Source organism: Manis javanica, chromosome 11 (genome assembly GCF_040802235.1).
Source record: "Manis javanica isolate MJ-LG chromosome 11, MJ_LKY, whole genome shotgun sequence".
NCBI classification, from domain to species: Eukaryota; Metazoa; Chordata; class Mammalia; order Pholidota; family Manidae; genus Manis; species Manis javanica.
The window spans coordinates 83,710,031-83,736,580 of NC_133166.1; the positions used below are offsets into that span (position 1 = coordinate 83,710,031).

The 26,550-nt window shown below is 41.6% G+C and overlaps 2 protein-coding genes across 3 annotated transcripts in view; one reads left to right on the plus strand and one right to left on the minus strand.

The window, feature by feature from the left end:
* Positions 1-1,657: 1,657 nt before the first annotated feature.
* Positions 1,658-11,009, minus strand: MRPS14 (mitochondrial ribosomal protein S14). Of its 2 annotated transcripts, XM_073216789.1 has the most exons (4): positions 10,851-10,910; positions 8,582-8,705; positions 7,961-8,119; positions 1,658-2,136 (listed from the first exon to the last, which is right to left on the minus strand). In XM_073216789.1, the coding sequence occupies exons 3-4, from the start codon at positions 8,117-8,119 to the stop codon at positions 1,954-1,956; spliced, it is 342 nt and encodes a 113-aa protein (XP_073072890.1). In that variant the 5' UTR covers positions 8,582-8,705; positions 10,851-10,910; the 3' UTR covers positions 1,658-1,953. The 2 variants fall into 2 exon arrangements, with proteins under 2 accessions (XP_073072890.1, XP_017511195.2); XM_017655706.3 differs by lacking the exon at positions 8,582-8,705 and having other exon boundaries at positions 10,851-11,009.
* The window catches only part of TNN (tenascin N), an 83,260-nt gene continuing 65,875 nt past the window's right edge, over positions 9,166-26,550 (plus strand). The window contains exon 1 of the mRNA XM_073216779.1: positions 9,166-10,722. The gene's annotated coding sequence lies outside the window, so the exon portion shown is untranslated. The remainder of the gene's footprint in view (positions 10,723-26,550) is intronic.

Consider the following 26,550-nt stretch of genomic DNA (forward strand, 5'->3'; position numbering starts at 1 on the left):
AAAAGGGAGCCTACTGAATTGGAGAAAATATTTGCAAATGATATATCCAATATGGGGCTAGTATCCAAAAATGCATAAAGAATTAATACAACTCAACACCAAAAATAACAATCTGAGTAGCAAATGGGCAGAAGGCCTGAACATACATTTTTCCAAAGACACAGAGATGACCAAAAGACACATGAAAAGATGCTCCACATCGCTGATCATCAGGGACATGCAAATCAAAACCACAATGAGATTATCACCTCACACCAGTCAGAGTAGGGCACTATCCAAAACACAAGAAATATGTGTTGGTGAGGATGTGCAGAAAAAGGAACCCTCTTACACTGTTGGTGGGAATGTAAATTAGTGCAGCCATTGTGGAAAGCAGTAGGGAGGTATGGACCTAGTGGGTAATTACATTAAGTAAGTCAGTGAAAGACAAATACCATATGATTTCAATTACATGTGTAATCTAAAAAACAAACAGCCAAAACAGAAGATTCATTAATATAGCAAAGAGACTGGTGGTTGCCATAGGCGAGGGTGGATAGGGAGATAGGTGAGTTAGGTGGTGATGAAGAAGCAGAAACACTGAAATACAGAATAAATTAGTCATGGAGATTATAAAGTACAGCAAAGGAAATATAGTCAAGAATATTTATGTCTGTATGTTGACAGCAGCTACACTTGTTGCAGTGAGCACTGAGAATGTATATAGTTGTTGAATCACTATGTTGGACACCTGGGACCTATATAATACTGTATCAGCTACATTTCAATTAGAAAAAAATCTGTCCTCTCATCTTTGCTAATATCATTACCTTCATTCAGGCCCTTGTCTTTATGACGTGCTATCCAGGGACCTTGCTTGTAGCCATTTCCTCTCATGGCTATCTACCACACAGCTGCAGGTAGCTATACAGCAAACTGATGATGCTGTTCCTTTGCTTAAAACTCTCCAATAGTTGACATTTAAATTAAGTCTTAACTCCTTCACATATTTGACATCTTCCATGATATGGCCCATCTTGTGCTTCCTACTTCTGATACATTGAAGGGAGTGCAGCTTCACTGTTTGATACGTTTAAGCCCCTGCTAAGAATCTCCTCGTTCCTTGCCTCCTGATTTAAGTTCAGGTTTCAGCTCCAGGAATAGTTTCCTGATGTTAAGTAGATGCTTCCATAATAGTCCATGTGCATTTTTCTTACTGGGCTGAGCACACTGTTGAGTTACTGCACAAGACAACCTTTGCTACCTTTACTCATTTCCTTTACAGATGGTCAAAGATGAATACAGAAAACATATACTATTCCAATAAAACTTCTCCTCTTTGGAGAGATTTTCAGTAGCTTAAAGAGACATTTTGTTCTAACGGCCTTTGAAGAAGAAACAAGAAAACACTCAGTGATTCTGCCCTTTGTTCAGCCACCATACAAAGAAGTTGAGCCTTAGATAATGCAGAACATCAGCTCCTTCCTTCCAACAAATTGTTTCTCTAACAATGAATAGTAAAGTGAGCTGTGTGGGTCAGGTCAGCCCAAGATTACAAATTGCCATGTATGAGCTATGTGTCAGTGATTTTGATTAATTATAATACTTTATGAAATGATGCCCTTAAAAAATATAGGAACTCCTACATGTTAGAAGGAAAAGGCAAGCACAAAGAACATATTTTCACAGAGACTATTTTTATTACTCTAGTCTTTGAACCATGCACGGGAATAGTATGTTTAATTTACTAAATCCAAGAGAATAATTCACTGATAGCCAGAACTTACTGGCAGAATGAAACATTCAAATTTCTTCATTTTAAAATTTGAAAGTAATTTAATTAACTACAGACAGCATCAGGCAAATTGTCAGACTCCTATACTGGATCTGAATAAAAACTAGGTTTTGTCTATTTGAAAAGTCTTTTCTTGCCAGAACTGGTTTCCCTGCAAGCTCAGCAGGTTCTGGAGCTGATTACCACATTGCTCGCTGGACCCCAGACAGTTGCCCATGGTCGGCTAAGTGACGGAAGACGATACGACTAAGCCTCCAGCGCCGCTTTACACCACGTGGACGGGACGTCATAACACACCGATTTCTGATTCTAACAGGACAGCTATCCCGGGGGAGGGCAGAAATTTCTTCATCAGCCACTTCCTAAGGGAAGTTACAACATTATTACACTGATCATGTGCATTTATTTATTCTGGATGCTTAAGTCAATGCTAAGAGGAGGAGAATAAAGGGCTAGAATCACTACTGTAGCCAGAGTCCAGCCAAATAGCCATGGACACAGTAGTGAACCCGAACCTGTGAGTAGGAACAAATAGACCAGAAAAATGACAGATACTTGATATGCTCCCAATAGTATTTTTTAAAATGTAACTGAATCTTAACATACAAAAAAATCCACAAACCCTAAGTGTACATATGAAGCTCAATTAACTTTTCACAAATAAAATATACCTGTGTAACCAGCAATAGATTAAGAAACAATATTATCAGCATCCCAGGCCCTGCCTCTGCCTCCTGAGTCACTGACCTCCTGGCAAACAGCTAACCTGAATAACACCACACATGAGTTTTTCTTGTGAATTTTACACAAATGTAACCATAGAGTATGCATTCCTTTTTATTCATTTCTGCTTGGCTTTTTGGTGAGATGCATCCATACTGTTGCACATGTCACGATTTGTTCATTCTCATCAGAGGTAATTTTCATTATGTGAATGTATTTTAAGTCATTTATCCACTGTACAACTGATGGACATCTGGGTAGTTTCTACTTTTCAGCTCTCGTGAGTAGGGCATTGTACATTCTTGTTTTTAAGTCATTTGGGATATATGTGAATGCATTTCTGTTGTCTCCCCATATGATTTATTTCCTAGCTTTGTTGAGATACAACTGACACCTAACAGTATGTAAGTTTAAGGTGTAGGTGATTTGATACAGGTGAACATATATGGTACAAATAACAACTATACAATTCAGTACTGTTATCTACAGTCACCATGATGTCCATCTGATCTCCAGAACTCATTCCTCTTGTTTGTACCCTTTGACCAACATCTCCCCATTTCCCCCACCCACCAACCTCTGGTTAGCCACCATTCTACAATGTTTCTGAGTTTCGCTTTTTTAGATTTCACATACAAGTGAGTTTAAAACTTTTTCTATTTTCGCTTAGCATAATATCCTCAAGGTCCATCCAGCTTACTGCAAAAGGCAGGGTTTCTTATGCCTAAATAGTATTGCAATGTATGTGTACCATATTTCCTTTGAATGAGTATCACATTCACCCACTGACACTTAGGCTTTTTCCTTATCTTGGCTGTTGTGAATTATGCCACAATTAAGGCAGGGGTGCAGATATATTGCCTATTATCTAGTGATGTCATTTCCTTCAGATAAATATTCAGAAATGGAATTGCTGGATATGATAGTTTCTTTTTTAATTTTTTGAGGACCTCCACACTTATCCACAGTGGCTATACCAGCTTACATTCCTACCAACAGTGCACAAGTGTTCTCTTTTCTCTACATCCTCACCAATGCTTATCTATTGTCATTTTGACAAGTCATTCTAACAGGTGTGAGGTGACATCTAATTGTAGTTTTGATTTGCATCTCCGTGGGGATAAGTGATGTTGAGCATCTTTTCATGTACCTGTTGGCCATTTGCTTTATAAAATTATCTATTCAGGTTGTCTGCCCATTTTTGAATCAGATTTGTTTTTCTCTTTTACTATTAAGTTCCTTATATATGTTGGATATTAATCCTTTATGAGATATAGTTTGCAAATATTTTCTCCCATTCTGCAGGTTGCCATTTCGTATTTTCTTTTGCTGTGTACTTATTTATTTTTGCTTTTGTTGCTGTGCTTTTGTGTCGTATCTAAAAAATTGTTTCCAAGACCAATGTCATCAAGGAATTTTTTCCATGTTTTCTTATAGGAGTTTTATATTTGTAGGTCTTACTTTTAAGTCTTTACATTTTTTTTTTTGAGAGGGCATCTCTCATATTTATTGATCATATGGTTAACAACAATAAAATTCTGTATAGGGGACTCAAGGCGCAATCATTAATCAACCCCAAGCTTAATTCTCAACAGTGTCCAATCTTCTGAAGCATAACGAACAAGTTCTTACATGGTGAACAAGTTCTTACATAGTGAATAAGTTCTGACATGGTGAACAGTGCAAGGGCATTCATCACAGAAACTTTCGGTTTTGATCACGCATCATGAACTATAAACAATCAGGTCAAACATGATTATTTGTTTGATTTTTATACTTGATTTATATGTGAATCCCACATTTCTCCCTTAGTATTATTATTTTTAATAAAATGCTGAAGTGGTAGGTAGATGCAAGATAAAGGTAGAAAACATAGTTTAGTGCTGTAAGAGGGCAAATGTAGAGGGCAAATATAGGTGTGTGCCTATAGTTAAGTCTTTACATTTTGAGTTAATTTTTTGTAAGTGGTATAAGATAGGAGTCTAATTTCATTCTTTTGCATGTGAATATCCAGTTTCCCCAACACCATTTATTGAAGAAATTATCATTTTCTCATTGTGTATTTTTGGCTCCCTTGTCAAATATTTGTTGACCATATATGCATGTGTTTATTTCTGGGCCCTCAATTCTGTTCCATTGGTCTATGTGTCTTTTTTTCTGCCAGTACCATATTATCTTGATTATAGCTTTGTATAAAACTTTAGAAAAATAGAAAAAAAGGTGCCTCCAGCTTTGCTCTTCTTTCTCATGATTGCCTTGGCTATTTGGGAGTCTTTTGTAGTTCCATATAAATTTTTGGATTTTTTCTATTTCTGCGAAAAATGCCATTGAATTTTGACAGAGATGGAATCTGCAGATAGCTTTGTGTAGTATGGACACTTTAACAATTTCAGTTCTTCTGATGCATGAACACAGGTATCTTTCTGTTAATGTCTTCTTCAATTTCTTTCATCAGTGTCTGCTGTTTAGTACAAATCTTTCACCTCCTTAAATTTATTCCAAAGTATTTTATTGGTTTTGATATTGTAAATGAAACTGTTTTATTTTTTTCAGATAGCTTGTTGTTAGTGCACAGAAATGCAACTGTATTTCTTTCCTGCACCTTTACTGAATTCATTGATTAGTTCTAATAGTCTTCTGGTGGCCTTTAGGGTTTTCTATATTTAAGATCCTATCATCTGTAAATAAAGACTATTTTATTTCTTTTCTTATTTGGATGCTCTTCTTTTTCTTGCCTGATTACTCTGGACTTACAGCACTATGCTGAATAGGAGTGGTGAGAGTAGATATCCTTGTCTTGTTCATTATATTAAAAGAAAAGTTTTCAATCTTTCACTGTTGTATATGATGTTAGCTGTGGGTTTATGTTGAGGAATGATCCTTCTATATCCAGTTTGTTGAGTTTTTATCATGAAAGGATGTTGAATTTTGTCAAATGTTTTTTTTCTGCATATGTTGAGTGATTTACTAATATGGTGTCTCACACTTATTGAGTATGTTGAACCATCCTGGCATCCCAGGGATAAACCCACTTGATCATGGCGTATGATTCTTTTAATGTATTGGTGAATTTGGTTTGCTAGTATTCTGCTGAGAATCTCTGTATCGTTATTCATTAGGGATACTGGCCTATAGCTTTCTTTTCTGGTAGTATCCTTACCTGACTTTGGTGTCAGGGTAATGCTGTCCTCATAAAATGAATTTGGGAGAGTTCTCTCCTCCTCAGTTTTTGGCAAGAGTTTAAGAAGTATTGGTAGTAATTTGTTAAATGTTTGGTAGAGTTCACCTATGAGATTTTCTTTGTTGGGAGGTTTATAACTATTCATTCAGTTCCCTTACTCATTATAAGTCAGTTCATATTTTCTATTTCTTTATGATTCAGTGTTGGTAGGTTGTATGTTTTTAGGAATTTATCCATTTTTTTCTAGATTATCCACTTCACTGGCATATAACTGTCTCAATCTCTTATGATTCTTTATATTTCTGTGGTATCAATTATAACCTCTTCCATTTCTGATCTTATTTGAGTCTGCTTTCTTTTTTACTTTGTTATTCTAGGTAAAGGTTGTCAATTTTATCTTTTCACAGAACTAGCTCTTACTTTCATGGATCTTTAGTGTTTTTCTGGTCTCTACTTTGTTTATTTCTGTACTGATCTTGTTTCCTTTCTCCTGCTAACTCCAGGCTTATTTTGCTCTCTTCTTTTTCTAGTTCCTTGAGTTGTAAACCTAGGTTATTTCCCATATCATTTTAGAATCATGAAACTTTGACACTTCTCAGCTAAAGATCAAGTAAGAGGGAATATGGTTTGAGATGAGTCTGGCGAAGGAGGAAGTGTAGCCTTGACATTTGCGTTAAAGACTGACAACTGGAGAGGCAAAGATGAGGGATCAGGTGAAATTTACATTTTTAAAAGATCATTTGTAATGTAGAGAATGAACCTGATAAGGACAAAAATTGTTAAGGGGGAGAAAAATAGATTACTAAGCTTGCACTAAGGTTTTTGTCAGTAGAGATTTCTTCTTATACATGTGCTTAAAATGTGTATATTAATGTGTGTGTATTATATTCACTTTAACCTGACAAGTATGATTGACCCAGTGCTAGACTGAAGTAAAAGCAAAATTATTCTAACATACTAAAGGTACACTGAGAAAATGTATATTAAAGCCACTATTAACATAAACTATTAACAATTCACAATAGTTCTGGATCTCCAAAAGTTGCTTCATGTGTTGCCATTACATAATACTTAAAGAGATTTATATAAAACACAGTAGATAAGAGTTCTATAGAAGGAACTGGAGAGGAGAAATGACCAAACCATAAGAATTAAGTAGTTTCATGAAGGCAGACCTTGAAGAATAGCTACAAATATTTTACATATTATGTACATACATACCTCTCCTTGTTCCCAAAACGATTGAAGGCATTTTATAAAAAGGAGGAAGTTCGGGCAAGGAAAAATGAGACAACAGTAAATGATGTGAAAGCTTTTAAGTTTGTTAGAACTGGGACATAAATTTGACTTGTAAGCTACTTGGCAGGAACAATCAGTTGCCACAATTCATAATCTCTGCATGGCTATTGCTAGCTCTAATACCAGAGACAGTTCTTCTCGTATCTTCCAAAGCAATGTCCTCTACATCATAAGAGGAGTTTCTCAGGAGCCGTATCTTATTTCCTAAATACAGACAGATAGCTTAATGCCATTACGGTAAAAGCCCTAACAGAGTGGTCCAGGGCACTCAATTTTCTGCTCATCTAGCTTAATCTACACAAGAGTTAAAAGAATCCACAGTAATGAATGGCTTGTATATTATTCTGCCAACTTCTATAAATTTTTTTTTTAACTCTGAGCTTTTGATAAGTTGGGTTTAGTTTGAATTATACTCCCTGATAAAACATCTGAATGCAGGTATTCTATATCACCAATTAGATGCAGGACCTTATGCTTCAGGAAACCAAACAGGGTTCACATCCTTATTCAAAGGAATATGGCAAGAAAGTAATCCTAAATACAAAGCCACCTCAGGACACAGAGGTAAGCAAAGGAGTTCAGAAAGATAGGCTAGGAATGGCTGTTGGTAAGGAACAGATCAGGCCACATGCTAGCACATGGCCCCATGCATTAGCAAAGCCACCCAATGTCTCGAGAGTTGAAAGAATTGCATGACGTGTGGGAGAGATCTTAAGTCAAATTAATGCCCAATTTCTGTGTGGTTACCATGTACCAGTACTTTCTAAGATCACCTAATGGTTAAAAGGCTAGTCAAGAATGAACAGTTCTCTTTAATCTGAAACTTACCCAAATTAGTTTCAAAGATATTCATTTATATTTACTGGGAATATCTGATCATATTCTCCAGAAATTATATTGATACTAAGACACAATAAACAATATAAAAGGTGCCTTGATTTAACAATCTTGTGGAGATAGGGACTCATCTTAAAATAGCTAACCTGAAGGTCTTTTGGTAAAATTGTATTCTTTCTGAGCGAATTGATCCGTAGTCTCTCATCTGCATATTCATAGGCCATTTTTCGTCTCTTCACATCACGCAACATTCTCCAGTCTACATAGTAACCTCGTACTTGGCCTGAAGCTGGTGAAGGAACCATCTACAAGACAGAGACAAGGAACGAAAGATAGTCAGACCTGGCTCTACCAGTGTGTCCCATCCTGTGATCCTCTTTTAATCACTGTTATGACCATACATATATCTTGTTAAGTAATTTTGGTTCACTTTAATAACTTAAAGTAATAGACAATTCAGAATAAATAACTTTTATGGATGTACATTAAGCCAAAACAGTGGTAATTAATATAATGCAAATAACGTGTTGGAAGGCAATTTTTTAAGTTATATAGTTCAGAATCAAAAAAGGATAAAGACATCCAGTGGCGTCTCCCCCACCTCATCCCTCACCTGCCCAGTGACCATTCCCCACCTCCAAAAGTATCCACTGTACTAGTTTCTTGTGTAACCTCCCGGAAACTTTTGTCTATATATCTACACCCATATACTTCCTCTCGCATGTTTCATCCCTTCCCCACATTGTTTTTTTTTGCATGTAATATACCTTGGAGATCTTTCCATATCCATATGTCAAAAAGCTTCATTTTCTTTAGGTTGCATATTTCATTGTGTGGATGTGATGGAATTCAGGGCACACTACCTCAAAATCTGGCACACTGGCATGTTGACTATTTTAAGAAAAAAGAATCTGAGAAACAGCCAGTACAGGAAGGACTCTCTCCATGTTCCTGAAGCAGGCCATAAGACCTTCATGTGAGAGGTGACCTCCCTATACTTGGGGGAAAAGGAATATCCTCATCTCCACAGACAAGGGACAGGAGAGGAGTCTGAATGAATAGGCCTTGCTAAGTTTCTCCCAGTTCATGAAATTTAACCCATACCCTTTGTCCTACCACATTTTCCGACTTTCCACTGTTCATCAAATCAAGCCTAGCATAAAAACATTCAGGTTTAACCACTTCTTCGAGTACTTATTTCCTTATGAAGGCTCCCCTGTCATGTAAAACTTATACATTTGTATGCTTGTCTCTTGTTAATCTGTCTTTTGTTATAGGGGCTCTCCAACTGAGACCTAAGAAGGGTAGAAGGAAATTTTTTTATAATTCTCTTTAACCTGCAACCTACTGGTGAGCAGCTACACCACACTTCACTATCATACAAACAATGCTGCAATAAATAACCTATGTAAATCATCTCACATGTATTATATATCAGCAGGATGAATTCTTGGAAGCAGAACTGCTGGGTCTTTGAAATTATCATTAACCTACTATTTCTTAGCACAAGTTGCCCAGTAATAAGACAGTGGGCTTACTGTCACATGGTTATATGGTAACAGTTTACATTCTAACAGTACAAGCAGAGAGAGTATAGGCCCCTAGAATCTCAAGTCTCTCCCAAACCAGCATAGACATTACATGTTAAATTGAGGTTATAGAAAATGATGAATTCCTGTAACAGCTGTTTGTAGAAGAAATATATGTATTAGCATTACAAGAATATAAAACTGAAAATGAGAATACTCGAAAGCCAACATTTTTTTCTAACTACTAAAAGATAAATTGAGCACCTTCAATGTTGAAAGTGTCATGGAGAAATACAACAATTCTACAGTCACCTTTTGGAAATAACAGAATTTTATAACAATGAATGGAGTTTCAATATTGATTTGATGCATGACTGAGTCAAATGAATATCAGTGGTCACTGTGGCTGGAAGTAAGTATCAAGGGGAAAGGGCGCTTCAGTAAAACTTTGAAGGATGACACAATTTTGATACAGTCGGGAGGAAAGAAGGGGGGAGAAGGTGAAGTTATCCAAAACCCAAGGAGGAAATGAACAACATAACATTCTTAAGACCAGGGAAGATCATTCTGGCTGAAACAAACAGCTGAGAGGCAATGCAAGGTTTGCTTCTACCTGTGAAATTGCAAGGTAAGGAGACTTACAAAAGAAAATTAAACATTTTTTCCTTCAACTCTTTCAAACTGTTCCTAATCAACTTCCTCTCTACCGTCTCCTAACAGATTTATATTTATTTTAAAAAAAACAATCTTTCGTTCTTTTTTGTATAACTTTTTTCCTAAGAAATGTTTTAAAGGTCACTGACCATTTTTGTTATCAGCAAGAGAGAACGTGTTCCACATCAGCATGCAGCTAATTACCTAATGAAAATTACTATGGCATGGAGAAACCTGGGTAGGAATTTTCCAACCCTCAACCAATCGCACTTCACCACGCTCCTTTAAAAAGCCTCTCTCGTTCATGAGAGGAGACAGATTTGAGCCATTTGCACGTCTCCTGGCTTGGCTGCCTTGCAATAGCCTCCACGGTGCAAAACCCAAGAGCTAATTCTCAGACCTTATTTTCATTGACCTGTCAGCTCTGACCACAGAGTTGACCAGTCCCTGCTCCTTGAAATGCCGTCAGTGCCTGCTTCCCAGGCCACCACACTCCCCTGGCTTTCCTACTCCCTCACTGAGCTCCATTCCAGTCTCCTTTGCTCGGTTCTCATCTGTTAACGCTGGACCTCCTGGAGCCTCCCTCCTCGGACGTCTTCTTTCCCACCGTCACTCACTTCCTTATAAATCGCCGGCAATGTGCAGTTTTCAGTGCCAGTGGGTTATACGCTCACGGATACTAAATTTACATGTGTGGCTGGGGCGTCCCGTGAATTAAGCCGGAGGTAAGTGGACGAAGGGAGAACCCCTTGGACGGGTCCCTCCTGGGCGCTACAAGAGGCAGAGGAGTGGGGGACCCGCAGGCTTGGGGACCCCGCGGGAGGAGTGGTGGGGATGAGGGCTCGCGCCTGACCTGCCGAACGGTCCGCAGCAGAGAGCCCAGCACGGAAGCCGCCATATTGTCCGCCGCAAAAGTCACACCGCCGCAACGGTGTTGACGCTGCCGAGCGCGAGGACGCAAGGGGCGGAGCCTGGGCCTCCGGGCGGCGGCGGGTCTCCGGCCCAGGGAAAGCAAGGGTCGCCGTTGGGTTGCGTCCCGGCGTGCTTAGCCGAGCTTGGGTACATCAGGAGCCCGCGAGCGCGGTTGCGGGGTTGCGGTTGCGGCGTGGCGCTGCTGGCTCGGGGCTCAGCGCCCGTCCGCTTTGCGGACCCCCTTAGATTGCCTTCGCCCCTCCCCACCGCCTTTCACTCCGTCGTCACCGGTTTCTCGTCCGCCTAGTCCTTCTCGGTCTTGCTCAGCCTGCGCCTCCTCCTCCTGTACCTTCCGTTGAGTTTAGGGTGCTACTTACCAGAAACCTGGGATTATTGCCAACTCCTCGGTCATCCTTCCTGTAGATTTTGCAAATCTTTTCCTTTCTTCCCATTATAATGGTGATAAAGATGGTGTGTAGATTTTGCAAATGTTTTCCTTTCTTCCCATTATAATGGTGATAAAGATGGTGTTGATGAGAGTGGCGATGTATTTCCCAATTGTTTATCTAGGAGAAACATGTATGTATGTATGTATGCATTCTGAATTAGAGCTTTCGGTGGAAAGGACTTGAAACATCTTGCAGGGTGAAGACGCATTGCCATTTAAAAACTGCTGTTTTCAGTCTTCAGTACAGGTAATTTTCAGGTCATCTTCATAGCGGGTGTACTTGATCTGGACTGAAACCCTTTGAAAGGCCCCTTGCCTTTGTGTGGGTGTAAGGCAAGTACGACCCACCTACCGTTATGGCAGAAGAGCATCAAGGAGTATGTGTTAGCAAAGGCTTGTGGCTTACATATGTTGATGCATAAAGCGAGATGCCATGTGTTATTCACAACTACACTGTTGAATAGGAGCCTTCTGGGAGAAGGGAAGCTGAATGCAGACTCCTTTCTTTAGAGCTTCTGGTTTATGGGAACCTGTTGGACTGGGGAGGGACTGACTGAGGCCAGATGACGGGAAAGGACAACCCGAGCCCCTGTCATGGTGGAATCAGAGAAGTCCCAGACCGGTGTCAGGCAGGCATGTATTCGCAGCCGTAGCCATGTAATACCTCTCTCCCTCCCCACAATTGAGGGCTGTCTTCCGTAAACAGCTCACAAAATGGGTGAGCCCACTTTGTGCACAGTGGCCTTTTGCTTCCTTTCTGTAAAACTAGCTCTGAAAGCATCTTTAAATGGCATTAATAACTTTTAAAAAAATTGTTGTAAAGTATACATAACATAAAATCTACCATCTTAACCATTTTTAAGAGTACAGTTCAGTGACATTAAGTATATTCACATCGTTGTACAACCATCACCACCATCCATCTCCAGAACTGTCGTCCCAAATCAAAAATCTGTACCTGTTAAATAATAATCCCCCCGAAGCCCTTGCCAACTGCCATTCTGCTTCCTGCCTCTGTGCGTCTGACCACGCTGTGTAAGTGGAATCATACACTTGTCCTTTGTGACTGGGCTCTTTCAGTTAACATAAGGTCTTCAAGGTTCATCCATGTTGAAGCATGTGTCAGTACTTCATTACTTTTTATAGCTGAATAATACTCTCCTGTATGGATATAGCACATTTTGTTTCTCCGTGTGTCCATGGACACTTGCTTGCTGCCAGTTTTTGGCTATTATGAATAATGTTACTACGAACATTTGTGTACAGGTATCTTACACAGCATTAAAATCTTATTGGGCTGTTTTTCACTGTCATGAGAATAAAACAATTTAATAGCTGGTGAGATAGGAAGCTCTGAGATAGTAAGAGAAGACTCTGGGGACTTCTTTAATTAATTATGTTGGTTTTGTAAAGCAATTTAAAATTTTTTCCTCAAACCTCCTCCATTAGTCTGTAGAGAAGCTTGGCAAGGCCTAAGGAAGTCACACTTCGTCTTGAGTTTCCCCAAGGAGTCTGCAGTTCTCCCTGGCCATTTGACAGAAAGTGGGGAAGAACGTTGGCCTTACTGTCCTGGAATTCTAGAATCAGGAGAACCACCATCACATATTCTTTCAACAAATACATACTAAATGCCTATCGTGTACCACTGTGTATGAGTGTGTTTGGTGGGCTGACAGAAAAATCCCTGTCCTTCTGATGCTTATATTCCACTGGGGATTATAAATTTAGATATAGGTGGAGAGATCCACCACTGTCAGTTATATGGCCTTTGCTTTTTCCATATAGTCTTTCTTTGGAGGCTTCAAAGGTACTTTCCAGGTGGACAGATGAAAATTTGTTTTAAATGTTTTGAGATCTGATTGTGAGAGACTGATCTAGTCACCATATTGACTCCAAGCTTAATCAAATAACAAGAATCATTGTATAGAGGCACAGGGAGGTTAGGTGACTGGCCAAGCTCACAGAGCTAGTTGCAGGCCGACGCCCATGCTCTTAATCCCCACTCCACGCTGTCTTCTGGAGAAGCAACAGCTCAAGGATAAAGGCCTGGCTGCTGTCACAAAATCCTCATTTATAAAATGTATCAATTGGTTAATGTATAGATTTTGTGCTGTTTCAATCAAAACCCCCACTGGAATTTTTCTTAAAAAAGTGATTATAAAACATATAAAAAAAAAAAGAGTAAATGGGATGGGAATGTGGGTAGGAAGCTATGACATTTTTGAAAAGGAAAACTAATGAATAGTCTTGCTTTACCAGATATTACAATGCCATATGTTTTACAGACACATTGATTGAGCTAGTGTGGTATTTGTGCCAAAATTAACAAGATAGATAAATGAACTAGAATAGATAGGCCAGAAAGAAAAACCTCAGTGTAATTATGATTTGCTTATATATTAAGGAAGTGTAAAAATCATTGAGCAAGCAGTACTGGAACAACTGGTTGAAGATTTCAGAAAATTATTATATCTTTATCTCTTACCATTTGTCAAAATATTGTTTAGGTAAATTAAAAAGTTGAATGCTCACGAAGTGTAAAAAAACACACACACAGGTAAACATATTTTCAAACTTAAATCCCAGTAGATAATTCTCAGAATGTCTAATTACATTAAGAGTATTCAACCTCACTAGTGTCCAAGAGAATGAGAAAATGGGTTATTTCATACCCTAATCTTAGAAGTTGGTGTAACTTGTCTACAAAGCAGTTTGGCAAGAGTCTTTTAAAAGTTTTTAACAACCCAGTTATGCCACTTCTCTTAGAATATTCCTAGAGAAACTCTAAATATATATATGTAAGTATATATATATATTTAAAGTTATAGAAAGTTATAAAATATATATAAATATATAAATATATTTAAAAGTTATAAATATATATATATATTTAAAAGTTTTTAATGACAAAGTTATGCCAATATTCTCTTGGAATATTCCTAGAGAAACTCTAAAATTTATATATGAGCACACATACCATGGAATTATTTATAGTAAGAACAAATAAATAACTTAAAAGCTTAACAATAGGGGGAGAGTTAAATGAGTTAAGAAATAACAAGTTGTGGTTCTAGTTTAAAATTTTCAGTGGGTTCCAAATTTTAAAATACATAATGACACAGGTATAGGTAAGATAGATAGAAAAATGATTAAGAAGAGAATATACTCAAATAGTAAGACTAATAGGTGAGTTTCCAGATAACTGGTTATATTTATGTTTTTAAATTTTTTCAGTTTCCCTATAATTTATATGCTTTACTTTTAGAGTCACAAAAATGTTCGAGTTGATTTAAAAATACTAACCTGTTCTTGTCTTTTTATGCCTCTATTACTTCATCCAAAATATCTGAAAAATGTGTTTCTCACAGTGCAAGAAGAGGGGGTCAGATATCCTCTGCTAGTTATATTGCCCCTGCTAATCATTGGGGACAGGTGTGGTCAGAACCCTGGACAAAGCAGGAAGAAATGAAGAATTCAGGGAAGCTTGCTCCATTCATATTTAGTACTAAGTCATTCACTCTCCCTTTGGGCTTCATTTCTTGGGCCCCTCTGTGTCTACCAAGTTGTCCCTTTGGTGTCTAGTCTATACCTCATGACTGATATTTCCTCAACCTCTTTGTTTTTGGGGAGGATTAGTGAATTATTCCTTTTTATTTTGTAACTGGCAGATGACAGGGAGCACTTGGCAAAGGCCCTTTTCTAGGGCCCTTGTCTGGTCCAGGCTGGCTCCCAGCTTCGAGGACCTGAACACCTTACCTGCTTCATGGCTGCAGGGCTCCACAACCACAGGGTTCTCCAGGAGAGACTGGGGGTCGGGGGTCAGGCCTCCCACCTACAGAAAGCTGGATGTGGTTTGACCAAAAGAACCTAACCTCTTGGGCTTTTGGAGGTGGTCTATGGGGACAGCTATGAGAGGAGCTAGAAGGAGGGGGAAGGTGGGAGTGAAGGAAAAGATGTGCAGAGAAAAAGGCACAGACACACAGAGGCCTTTTCAGCCCTGGCTCTGAAACGGTGGGCATGGAGCAGCTGCCTTTTTGGACACCACCAGCTTGGTGTGGAGTGTCTGGGGCCTTGGCACTTGGGGAAGCAGCCAGTGCCTGCCGCCTGGGAGTTCCCGCCGGAGCTTTGTGCTATGCACCGAATTGAACACAAGGTGGCAGTAATACCACACCTGAGCTCCAACCGTGGTGGGTGGGTGGGGATTGTTTTTGATGTAAACTGGAAATGCACACACAACTGTCCTTCAAGTAAGTTAATGGTATGTTACCTATCATCAGGTAGGACCTGTGTTTGCAATTGAGTTTGCCTTTTTTTTTAGTAGAACTCAGGCAGGACAGGCTACATGATTTCTAGGGTCCAGTGCAAAATGAAAATGTGGGATGTGCTGTTCAAAAGGCAGGAAAAAGTGCTGTTAAAGGTAGTAAAATATAAAGCAGAGCTCAGGTGCCACGAGCCAGTCAGTGCCGCGGGCTTATCTTGGGCCCCTGTCACTTCCTGCCCTGGGGCTTCTCGGAGGTTGACACGGGACACCTAAGGAGCCAGGAGCCTGCTTGGCACTCTCCCATCATGGCTACCAAGGGCAGGGCAGTGGGCACTGGGGACACCCTGAACCACCGGGGCCGGAAGCCTATGGATCACATATTTCCTACGACTCCTTGAAGGTCTCAGAGCCATGGGCCCTACTGGCAAGTGTACCAACGCCTCCCTACGTTGCCTTTGCCTCCTTTCTGCCTCCACTGCCCCGATGCCTCCCTCCTGCTCCTTGGGGTCTCCGCTTAGATCTACTAGCGCACACCTGTGGCCTGGATCCTGCTTTTGTGAGTGGTGGGGGAGTTGGGGGAACTCAGCCCAAGACAAAAGTATCCCATCCAACAGATCATCCAAGGCTTGTTGATGCTACTTCTCGTTGTCTTGATCATTTCCTCCATTCCTGCTCCAGCTTCTCTAGGTGAGCCCCTCTTCATCTCTTGCTTAAATTAGAATTCACTGGATTCCTAGTTGCTCTTTTTGCTTCCCCTTTATTTATTTATTTATTTGTTTGTCTATTTACTTTTACTGAACCCATCCCCACTCTGCTAGCAGACTGAACTTTCTAAAACACTGCAACTATTCGCTCTTGATAGCTCCCATTGCCTACAGAATAAAGTCCAAACCCCTTCCTGCAGTGCCCACTGCGCCAGACCTCTGCAGCACCATTTCCTGTCCCTGCCAAGCCCCTCCAGGCACACTGGGTTATCCAGCGTCCAAGGTTTTCCTTGGTGGTCCTTCCTTATGAAGCCTTCACATCAGGCAACCTTTCCATTCAGTTTGGTTTAGCTAATCAGAAGCTTAGTTGGACACCAGGCACATCATAGTTTCTGCCATACAGGGAGGTGCAGAGCAGGGGACAAGATAGGTGGGTTGGGAGAGACACGACAAATCAGTGGGTTCATGGCACAGGATGTGGCACATGTCACATGATCCCGTGTGAAGGATTTTAGCTTGTCTACCCCAGCTGAGGGGACTGAAAATCTTTTCATCTGGTCAGAACCGCTTCTGGGGTTTGGGCAGGATGAGAGGAGAATTGGCATTTGCAGACCCTGAGATCTTGTGGCAAGATTGGGTTCTGAGCAGAGTAAGTGTCTGAAAAACCTTTTTATCTTTATGTTAATTGTAAAGACAGATGTCTAAATAAAGGCAATGTGACTGACATTTTGCACATTTTAAATTAGTAGCGGATATGGGACTCAATTTCTGCTTACCATCCCCAATGCACAAAAAAACGTGTTAGATTTTCTTCCCAGCACTTTCAAGGAGATGCTTGTATATTTGTTGCTGATAATATGCATACAACGAGGTTTTTCCTTTCTGAGTCACATATCAATAGCTTCCTGACCTGAGGATGTGGACTTGTTGATTTCCTACCTCCTTAGTTCTGCCTGCAGGCCACTGGATACTGTGTGCAGGTTGGCACCGGCCAATGGGCCTATGGGCCTGACATCCGGCCCAACTCATTTTTGCCAGTCCCTCTCCCTGACTTGCAGCTGTCTTATTTTTCTTTTATTCTGCTACGATTCAAAGACATCAAGAAAGTTGATGCTCGAGATAGGGATAGTTTGGATCGTCCTGAGCCAGTGAGGCGCAGCTCAGCAGCTGGTTCTCAACCCTTCCATCCCGCTCTGAGGGTTCATGGTCTGAGTCATGGCCTTGATATCTGTGTGCAGAAGTACACGCTATCAACCCCTTTTTCAAGCTCAGCTATTCCGAGTTCTAAGGGCCTGGTTTTTCCTCATTGTATTTGTTTCCCCTGGCTGCCATAACATATTGCCACCAACTGGCTGACTTAAAACAACAGAAATTTATTCTCTCACAGGTCTAGAGGCTGTAAGTTCACAATCAGGCTGCTAACCACACCACACTCCCTCTGAAGGCTCTAGGGGAGGATCCTTCCTTGCTTCCTCCGGCTTCTGGTGACTCCTGGCATTCTCTGGCTTGTGGCTGTATCATTTGAACCTCCACTGCTGTCTTACCCTGGTTCTTCCCTGTGTGTGTCTTTGTGCTCTTTTCTGCCTCTTAAAAGAGCACTTGCCTTTGTTTTTAGGTCATTTGCATCCAATCTGACCTCATCTCAAGCCTTACCTTTATATCTGGAAAGACCTTGTTTTCAAATAAGGTCACATTCTGAGGCTGTAGATAGACATAAATTTTGGGGACTTGCTACTCAACCTACCATGTTAATTCACTGTAACTTCCTCAAGGTCACAATGTCAGGACCACTACTGCCTCTGCCTTTTGATTACCTCCCTTTTCTACCCTCACCCCCAGTTCCTTTCTACCTATTTGACTCCATTAAGAGTGACTCATAATTTATATGCTCAAGACTTGGCCCTCCTGACTTCTTCAAGAGATCGCAACAGTAAGCATGTATTTATTAAAATTTCTCACAGGAGGAGGTCAAAGTCAGAGAGGATGGGATTGATACATTTACATACAACTCTTTCAATATTGTACTTTGTTACATGTTCCCCAAGCTGTCTACTATATGTATATATATAATACCTCGATTGTTTTCCCCAAATTATTTGAAAGCTCCTTAAGGTAACATGCTGTTTTCAACTTAATACCCAAGTTCTTAGCAGAGTGTCTGGTAAGTAGTGAGTGCTCATAAATAAATTGTTGGATTGAAATGATTCAAACTCTTACCTGTGACCATGTCCTAAGCAGACACTGCTAATTGGGACAGGACTGAACTGGCACAAAATTCTCCCTCTATTGCCCAAAGACTTTTCCTTTAAGTTCAGACTGCATGGATACTACCTACCAGCCCAGTCATTTGGAAAAAAGTACCCTTCTGTCTCTCCCTTCAGTTGCAAAGACTATGCTCACAATGGTGACGGGAGTGACCTAACTTTTTGTCTTCTCCAGAGGAGAGGAAACCAGAGTTGCTTCAAGAGGATGAAGGGGCGTGAAGGGCTTTCACAGGCCTCACCAAAGCTCTGTCATAAAGCATGTGTCTTGTCCTCCTGGTAGGAAAGTGAAGTCTATGAGACGTGGCCTTTGTATTCCCAAGATCAGGTAGGTTGCCCTGCACAGAGCCAGACCTGACAGACCCTTGATGATGACGACGTGCTTATTCATCTGGCGGGAACGCAAGCAGATGTCCCTCTCCTGTGCCCTGCAGTGCCTAAGAGAGCCTGCCTGTTACCTGGAGACCCATGGAACACTGGAGCCACCGGCCTCCATGGCTTCCAGACCTCCCGCCTCTGTGAGTTCCCGGAGAGTTGTCAAGAAGAGTCTGTCAGTCCTGATGATCTAACTGACAGTGCCTCCCTCTCCTCTTACCAGAGGGAAAGGACCCCCGCCTCTGAGGTTTTGCATCTGACCCAGGGCCTCCAGGGTGCTCCCTCCCAGCCGCCTGCGGCCCAGGCTGACGCAGAATGTTTGCTGTGGTTTCAGGGATGGGTCACACCCATTTTCTTTTGCAATAATGTCCTTTGTAAATTTTCACGTAGGAGAATAAACAGTTGATAGGAAAGTGGCTTTTCCCTCTTGCGGACCGTTTCCTCTTTTTCCTTTTCATTTCTCCACTAACCTAGTTTTTCTAACTCTCCAGCCCTGATGAAATGGCAAAAATGTTAGCAATTGAGCTGAAATGCATGGCTTTTGGTAGCAATGGGGATAAAAATATCAAAGAGCCATAAATTAGTGGGATTTAAGGGTAAAAAAACCTCAGCAAAGCTTAGAGTGAGGCCTGACGATGTCAGCAAAAAGGCAGAGGACCCCTTTCCTTGAGATGCATGGTCAGGCGACTGCAGGCTGCCCAGCAGAAGTGTGTGCTGTGTCCTCACGTCCGTGGCCTGGGCTGGAGCCTGGGAGGCAGCAGGGGGAGCACACGTGCATGTTACATTCCGTGTCTCTCCAAGGCCCCACTCCGTGGCTTCCTGCCCAGAACCCAAAGATCCTGAAGTTCTATCCCGTGCTCCACCTCACCTCCAGGCTAACTTAGGTTATGGAATTTAGAAATATGTTCCTGCATCTGATTTGTCTCCTTGATGAGTTTACCAGTTGTCAGTCAAACCAGGTGCATTTGAATTTATTTTTGGAAAGGAAATTAAAATTGTGTTTCTGGATTTTTTTTTTAATCCTCTGTGCTTTGCTGGCATAAATAGCTAATATATTCCTTTGTGTTACTTGTTAACTGTTTTATGTCTTGTCTCTCTGAGGGTACCATTCGTATCATGCCACTTTCTTGGATTTCTCGTGCCTATCCGCAGCCCAGCCACTCACTTTCCACTGGGAGAGGAGGCCGGCACGTGGTGAAATTGGGGCTGGGGGAGGGCTGGCCGAAGCTTGGATCCAAGAACCTCACACACGATGAGGCTGATCTTGGTCTTCCTTCCCTGTTCTCCCTAACCAGGCTCCCAAGAACCAAGTTCTCAGGGCCAGCCCTTTCCCCCGAGGGCAGCGGACTTGTCCAGCTCATCTTCCAGTTACATCTGTGCAGCTTCTGGCTTCTGTCAGTGGCTGGAGCCTTAGGGCTTTCTGAAGGACCCCACAGTGTGTGTCTGCAAAGTGTTTATGCCAGTGCAGTCTCACGCAGACATTCGTAAACACACTGCCACACACCAAGCATCTTTGGTACTCTTTTCCATCAGTCTGAATTGCTATTTATCTTTCCAGTCCTCATAGAGAGGAGCATCATGCTGTGACATGCATGCTCCCTAATGCATGCAGCCCACCAAGGCACCCACTGAGACACCTTACTCTACCTTCACATCCTCACCATGCATCCCAACGCCTTCTCCAAAGACCCAACTTGTCTCCATTGTCCTCTGTGGTTATGTTCAGCCAGATCCTTCATTTGTAATCGTTTTTGAAGCTTAGCTTTAAACCTTTCCCAAAACCACAGTGGTATGCTAGAAAGTAAGGCCACCAGGATTTAAGAGTCATGATGCCTGTCTTCTCCTTACCTTAGGCCATTTTCTTCTTCTTCTGGAACATTATGGTGGAAAGGGCAGCCTTTTTTCTGCATTTGTCTGGTGGCTCTTCCCGAATATAAACTGACACATGGTTTGTGTGGTGCTGAAGCTCTGCAGCAGAGGCTCATTGTAAAGGCTGTGGGATGAGCGGCAGTTGGTTTTGGAGTTGGCTGGACCAGGAAAGTTCCTGGCAGAGGTCTTTTGTCCTTTATCATTGCTGAGGAGTCGGCTGTAAGAACCAAGCCTTCTGAAATTCTGGGTTTACTCTCCAGCTTACTCAAGTCAGTGGTGACTTGGGTGAGAGGATATATTTTTTATTGAGGAAAGTACTCCTAATAAGCCACTCTCTACTTCCTATCTCCAAAGCTTGACCATGTGGATCAAGATCTTAGACCCTCCACCCCACAGGGCTGGGAGGCCCAGCCACGCATGGCCAGCACATGTGCATTGGTCATCGCCACTGATCACGAAGGTGCAGGATAAAGAGTCAACTTCTTTGCTTGGCATTAAAGGACCTTCAACATCTGGCTCCTATTTAACCACTCCAATGTACTACTCCCTTCTTTGAACTCTTGCTTTGATCAAAATGACCCTCTTCATTTCCTGTAATCAGATATTCTTACTCCTCTGACAGTTTCCTTTCGGTCTTCTCTTAGGACATCTCTTCCTCCATAAATATCAGTTTCCCAAGGGTTTTAATGTTGGTGTCTTTTTCTGTCCTTTTCATTTTACGTGTTCTCATTCATTTGATGGTTTCAACTACCACCACTCAGTCCTCGTCTCTGTTTGTGTCCTGAAATCGCTCATGAATTCTAGACCCCTATAATCTCCTTGGATATCTCAGTGGACATCTCAAACTCAACATGTCCAAAGCTGAATTCATGTATCTCCTTAGGCTTGGTTCACCTTCCACATTTCCTGCCTCAAAGAATGACTGACCCCTGAACCAAAATCTGGGATTCATCCTCCATTTCTCTTTCATCTTTCTTCCCATCCATCTTGGAATTCGTGATCCCTCCCGCTACACATGTTGTCTCCAGTTCAGGAAATTGTACCATCATACATCCAGCTGCTCAAAACAAAAACTCTTGAAGCCTTCTTGATTGCTCCCTTACCATCATTCCCACACTTAATCCATCAGCAAGTCCTAGCAGTTCTACCTCCAAAATATTCCCCAAATCTCTGCTTCTTGTTGACTGAATCCAAGAAATCACTAGGTTGTGTGGATCTAATACTATAAACATTGACCCTTTGTCGCACTACCCTTTGTGCAGTTCAGGCTTGCTTGCTCCCTTGTCCAGACTCTCATAATTGCCTCCTTAATGTCTGTCTCCAGTCTTATATCCTTTGAAGCCATTGTTGATTCATTCCAAAAATACTTATGGAGTGACCCATATGCTTGGAAAACAGCTGTGACCCGGCAGATATGATGCCTGCTCTGTGAGGCCAACCTTCTGGTCAGAGAGATGGACGTAAAACCTACACCTGTAAGTGTGACACATGGTGGTAGGAGAGTCTAGCGGTTGAGAGCATCAAATGTGGAGCTCCAAGCTGGCTTTACAGGGCACAGAGTTTCAACGGAAAACAAAAGAATGAATAAGAGACAACCAGGAGAAGGGGAGAAAGGGGAAAGGAAGGGAAGGTTGTTCTAGTCAGAAAAAATACCAAATAATAAATATTTGATGAATTTCTTCCACACTGTTACCAGTTTGATCTTTTTGTCTTGCTTCTTAAAACTTTTTTTTTCTGATAAAAAGTAATACACCTTCATTGTGGGATATTTGGGAAACACTGAGAGATTTAGTAAATAAAATATTGACTCGCAATGTCACCATCCAGAGACAAGCACACTGCACTGAGGAGCATGGCCTTTCAGTTTTATCCACGCACACAGGCATTTTCCAAATGATCTCCCTACACTAAAAAATCTCATATTATTTCCTTCCCAAAAACTAATCTTTGGCTCCTTACTGTCTAGGAGTTCAAGTGCCGAGCCAGTGCTTAGCAATAAATGTTTGCTGAATGAATGACCAAATGTATGAGCAAGTGAGGAAACAAATGTATGGACACTCACCTTCATGCACTCTTCCTCTTATCATCACCTGTTTAACAAGGTCTTATCTTAGGGTATGACTCTATCCAGCCTTCTTCAAAGGCTCCAGTTCTTATGAATGCTTGTCTTTAAGCACAGCTTGTCTGGCCTCCAAGGTCCTTAGCAAAGGTTAACTGCCTTCAAATGTTGCTTTTCTAAATTTATACTTGGAAGCCTTTTATGTTGAATAGCCTGTTGACAGCTCAATGTTCTATGCTTTCTATATCCACCCTTATCTTAGGGGTTGGAACCCTGAGAACCACAGTTCCCAGAGTCCTTTGCTGGCAGGGTTCCCAGGTGGATTCTACCAATGGGAGGCATTTGCCTGAGATTTGGAAGGAGAAAGAAAGGCCGAAGTGTTTTTCTTGCTCCTGCGGCTGTGGAGGCACAACTGCAGCCAGGTGGGCCCTTGGGAATTTCCTGCCTTGATGCTGGAGGCAGCATAGACCATCACTGGTGGTTTCCTGCAGTCCCAGAAGCTCCTGATATTCTAGAAGGTAGAGGAGGACCTGAGAAGTCTTTGTCTCTGTCCCGCCCTTGTTAGTGCTTTTGTTTTCCTGGTCAAAGCCTTGCTGAACACCCTTGTGGGCAAGGCCAGTGTCCTGTGCCCCTTTGTACCATCCACCTGCACGGTGCCCTGCCTAGCTTAGTTCCTTCTATTTATTTACTGTTGCTTAGAATGACAATGACACCTGGCATTTCATCACTGTAAACAAAGCATCTTACTTGAGAGGACAGAGTTGTGCCTCCTTAGTGATTTACCTTTCTCCTCTATCGCAGCTTGGTGAGGGCATGTACACGTACAGAAATATAACAAAAAAGTATTACAAGATAGGTGAACACATGTCAGTGACTCAGCTCCCTGAGCCTAATACCGATTTTGAGGTACAATCCCCACTCAGTGGCCCCCCTCAATATTTATCAACTGTCTATTGTGTGCAGAGCCTGCGCTAAGCTTTCCTAGGGTTGGATGCCAGGGAAAGCTACGATGAAGTTGTGTCTACTTAGTAAGCCTCTAGTATGTACCAAGTGGGGTGCTAGGTGTCAGAACTACTCTCCCAGAGATCACTATTTAGAAATCTCATTGCTCGGTGGTTGTTACTCAAAAGTAAGGAGGTCAGACATTCACTATTCCCACCCCCACCCCTGAGACCCTGGCATGAATGTCATCAAGCTCAGCAGGCCCACCAAGCCCCCAGCATAACACTGGGCTTTCTGGAGATGGGCTGCGAACCAGGCCGTCCCTGGAGCTCCCCCACCATCAGCATCTCCAGGGCCAGGTTCAGCTTGCTCCTTTCAGGATTGCTCACCTCTAGCTCAGCATTTCACTCATTGTGGAAAGCTGGCCTGCAAGCCAGTGGCATCCAACCCCAAATACTGGGGAGAGGCAAGGCAAGAAGTACTATGATTGTCGACAGACAGGGTGGAATGAACTTTCACAAGTTCGAGCCGTACCCCGTGCCAGACTGCAGGGTGGAATGCACAGCGGATAGAGTAACATTTAAATATCATATTTTGAGATTTTTTTAAGGAAAAAGAAAAGAAATCTAAAAGCCCACTAAGTAACTGAAGGGCAGTGCAAGAGGGCCATCCCATGGGCTCAGCTAGTGTTCATTGAGTGCTTACTATGCGCCAGGCACTGTTCCCAATGAGTTACATTAACAATTCAGTTAATCCCACTAGTGTAGGTGCTACTGGGATCCATCCCCATTTGTAAGGCCAGGGAAGTGAGGCAGGAGAGAGGAAGCATCTTGCCCAAGGCCATATAAGTAAATGTTGTAACTGGATATAAACCTGAGTAGTTTGATTAAAATAAGTAGACACATCATTTTTGTGGTGTATTCATATGAATCGATAGTATATAACAGCAGAAGTAAATAATCTAGAGCAACATTGTGCCAGATAGATCATAGGCAGACAGAGCACAGTAATACCCATGTGATGTTGTCCACACTTGTGCAATCCCTTTCCCTTGAGTGCAGGCAGAACCTCTAACTTGATTCTAATTAATTGAAAAAATTGATGGGATAAATCTTATACATTGTATGATTGCATTTAGCAGAGTAGGGTGAGAGATTATGCTGGCCTTGAAGAAGCAAGCTGCTGTGATGTGAACTGCCTAGGGAGAGGACCGTCCCATGTCAGGGACGTGGGTCTCCTCTAAAGGCTAGGGCTTGCAGGCATATAAACTCAAGGAAATGAATTATGCCAACAACCTGAGCTTGGAGCAGTTCTTCCTCAGTCAGTCCTCCAGATGAGAATGCAGCCCAGCTAACACCTTGATTGCAGTCTTGTGAGACCCTGCACAGAGGACCCTGGTAAGCCACACCTGGACTGCTGATCCGCAGAGGGTATGAGATACAAATGTATGTTGTTTAAAACTACATTTTCGGTACAGTTGACCTTTGAACAACTGAGGGAATAGGGTCACTGATTCCATGTATAACCTTTGACTACCCCCAAACTTAACTACTAATAGCCTATTGTATATAAAATGGATTAATTAATTCAGATGCAATGAAGAGTAGAAAAGAAATCGGAGGGTTATAATGTCCAACAGAGCAAAGAGAGCAGGCAGAAGGTAAGTTATCTGCTCTTTTGGTCCCTACCAGGGTTGACACCTGCCAGTTGGTGGATCAGGTAAAGCTGATAGGGGTGCTTTGAAGGGGCAAATGCTTCCCATCTCCTTTCTCAGAATTGCTTGGGTCTTGGCTCCTTAGCTCCTCTCAGATCCAGGCATTTCTCTCTGGTCCAGACTGAGGCCAGTTAGTTCAGTTGTTTAGAACATGGTGCTAATAACACTGAGGTTGTGGGTTTGATCTTTCTACAGGCCACTATACAACTTTTTTTCTTTTCTATTTCTGTCTACCACATCACTTGTGGAATCTGCTGCCTTACATCCAATTACAAACACTGTATATTTATTGAAAAAAGTCTGTACATAAGTGAATCTGTACAGTTCAAACCTGTGTTGTTCAAAGGTCAACTGCTGTATTAGAAAACTAATATGAATGTGGATAAAAACATAATATTGATAGACTTGCCAGAGACATACAAGAGACATACAATCTGTATGATGCCATTTACAGAAAGCTTACAAACATACAAACCAATTCTATCTACTGTTTAGGTTTACTTATAAAGACACGCACTGGAATGATAGCCCTGATTTCAGGAAAGTGTTTCTGTCTTGAAGGGAGGGGACTACAATCAAGGAGGCATATGCAGAAACTTTAACATTGTTTATCATGTTTAATTTCCTAAGTAGGGTAGAGAGACAAGAGTATTGATACCACTCCTCTCTATACCTTTTTTTATATCTGTGACATCCCTTGATTTTTTAAAAAGTCTGTTTTCAACTTTAGACTCCAGTAGGGATGACAGTGTTGACAACGAATTTTGCCTGCTTTACATTTTCCAAATGTGTAATTGGCAAGAGTGGGCTGGAGAAACAAGAACCTGTAAGGCTGGGCAGGAGATGGATTTGGGATGTTAGATATGCGAGGAGATGGGAGGAGAGAGGGCCAGCGGATGGCCGTCTGCAGAGGCAGCCTGTGGGAGCGCTGTCCCTCAGTTGCTCAGGGAGCCACCCATAGATTCATCTTCTAGAGACCACAGATGGCCTCAAATGAGTGACCTCAGA

What these genes read in the sequence shown, in the direction of transcription:
- MRPS14 (XM_017655706.3), bottom strand. Translation starts at nt 10,895, where the DNA reads ATGGCGGCTTCCGTGCTGGGCTCTCTGCTGCGGACCGTTCGGCAG. An exon ending in TGCTGCGGACCGTTCGGCAG is followed by an intron (nt 8,120 to 10,850) that starts GTCAGGCGCGAG and finishes TCTGTCTTGTAG; the next exon opens with ATGGTTCCTTCACCAGCTTC. An exon ending in TTTTACCAAAAGACCTTCAG is followed by an intron (nt 2,137 to 7,960) that starts GTTAGCTATTTT and finishes AACTTCCCTTAG; the next exon opens with GAAGTGGCTGATGAAGAAAT.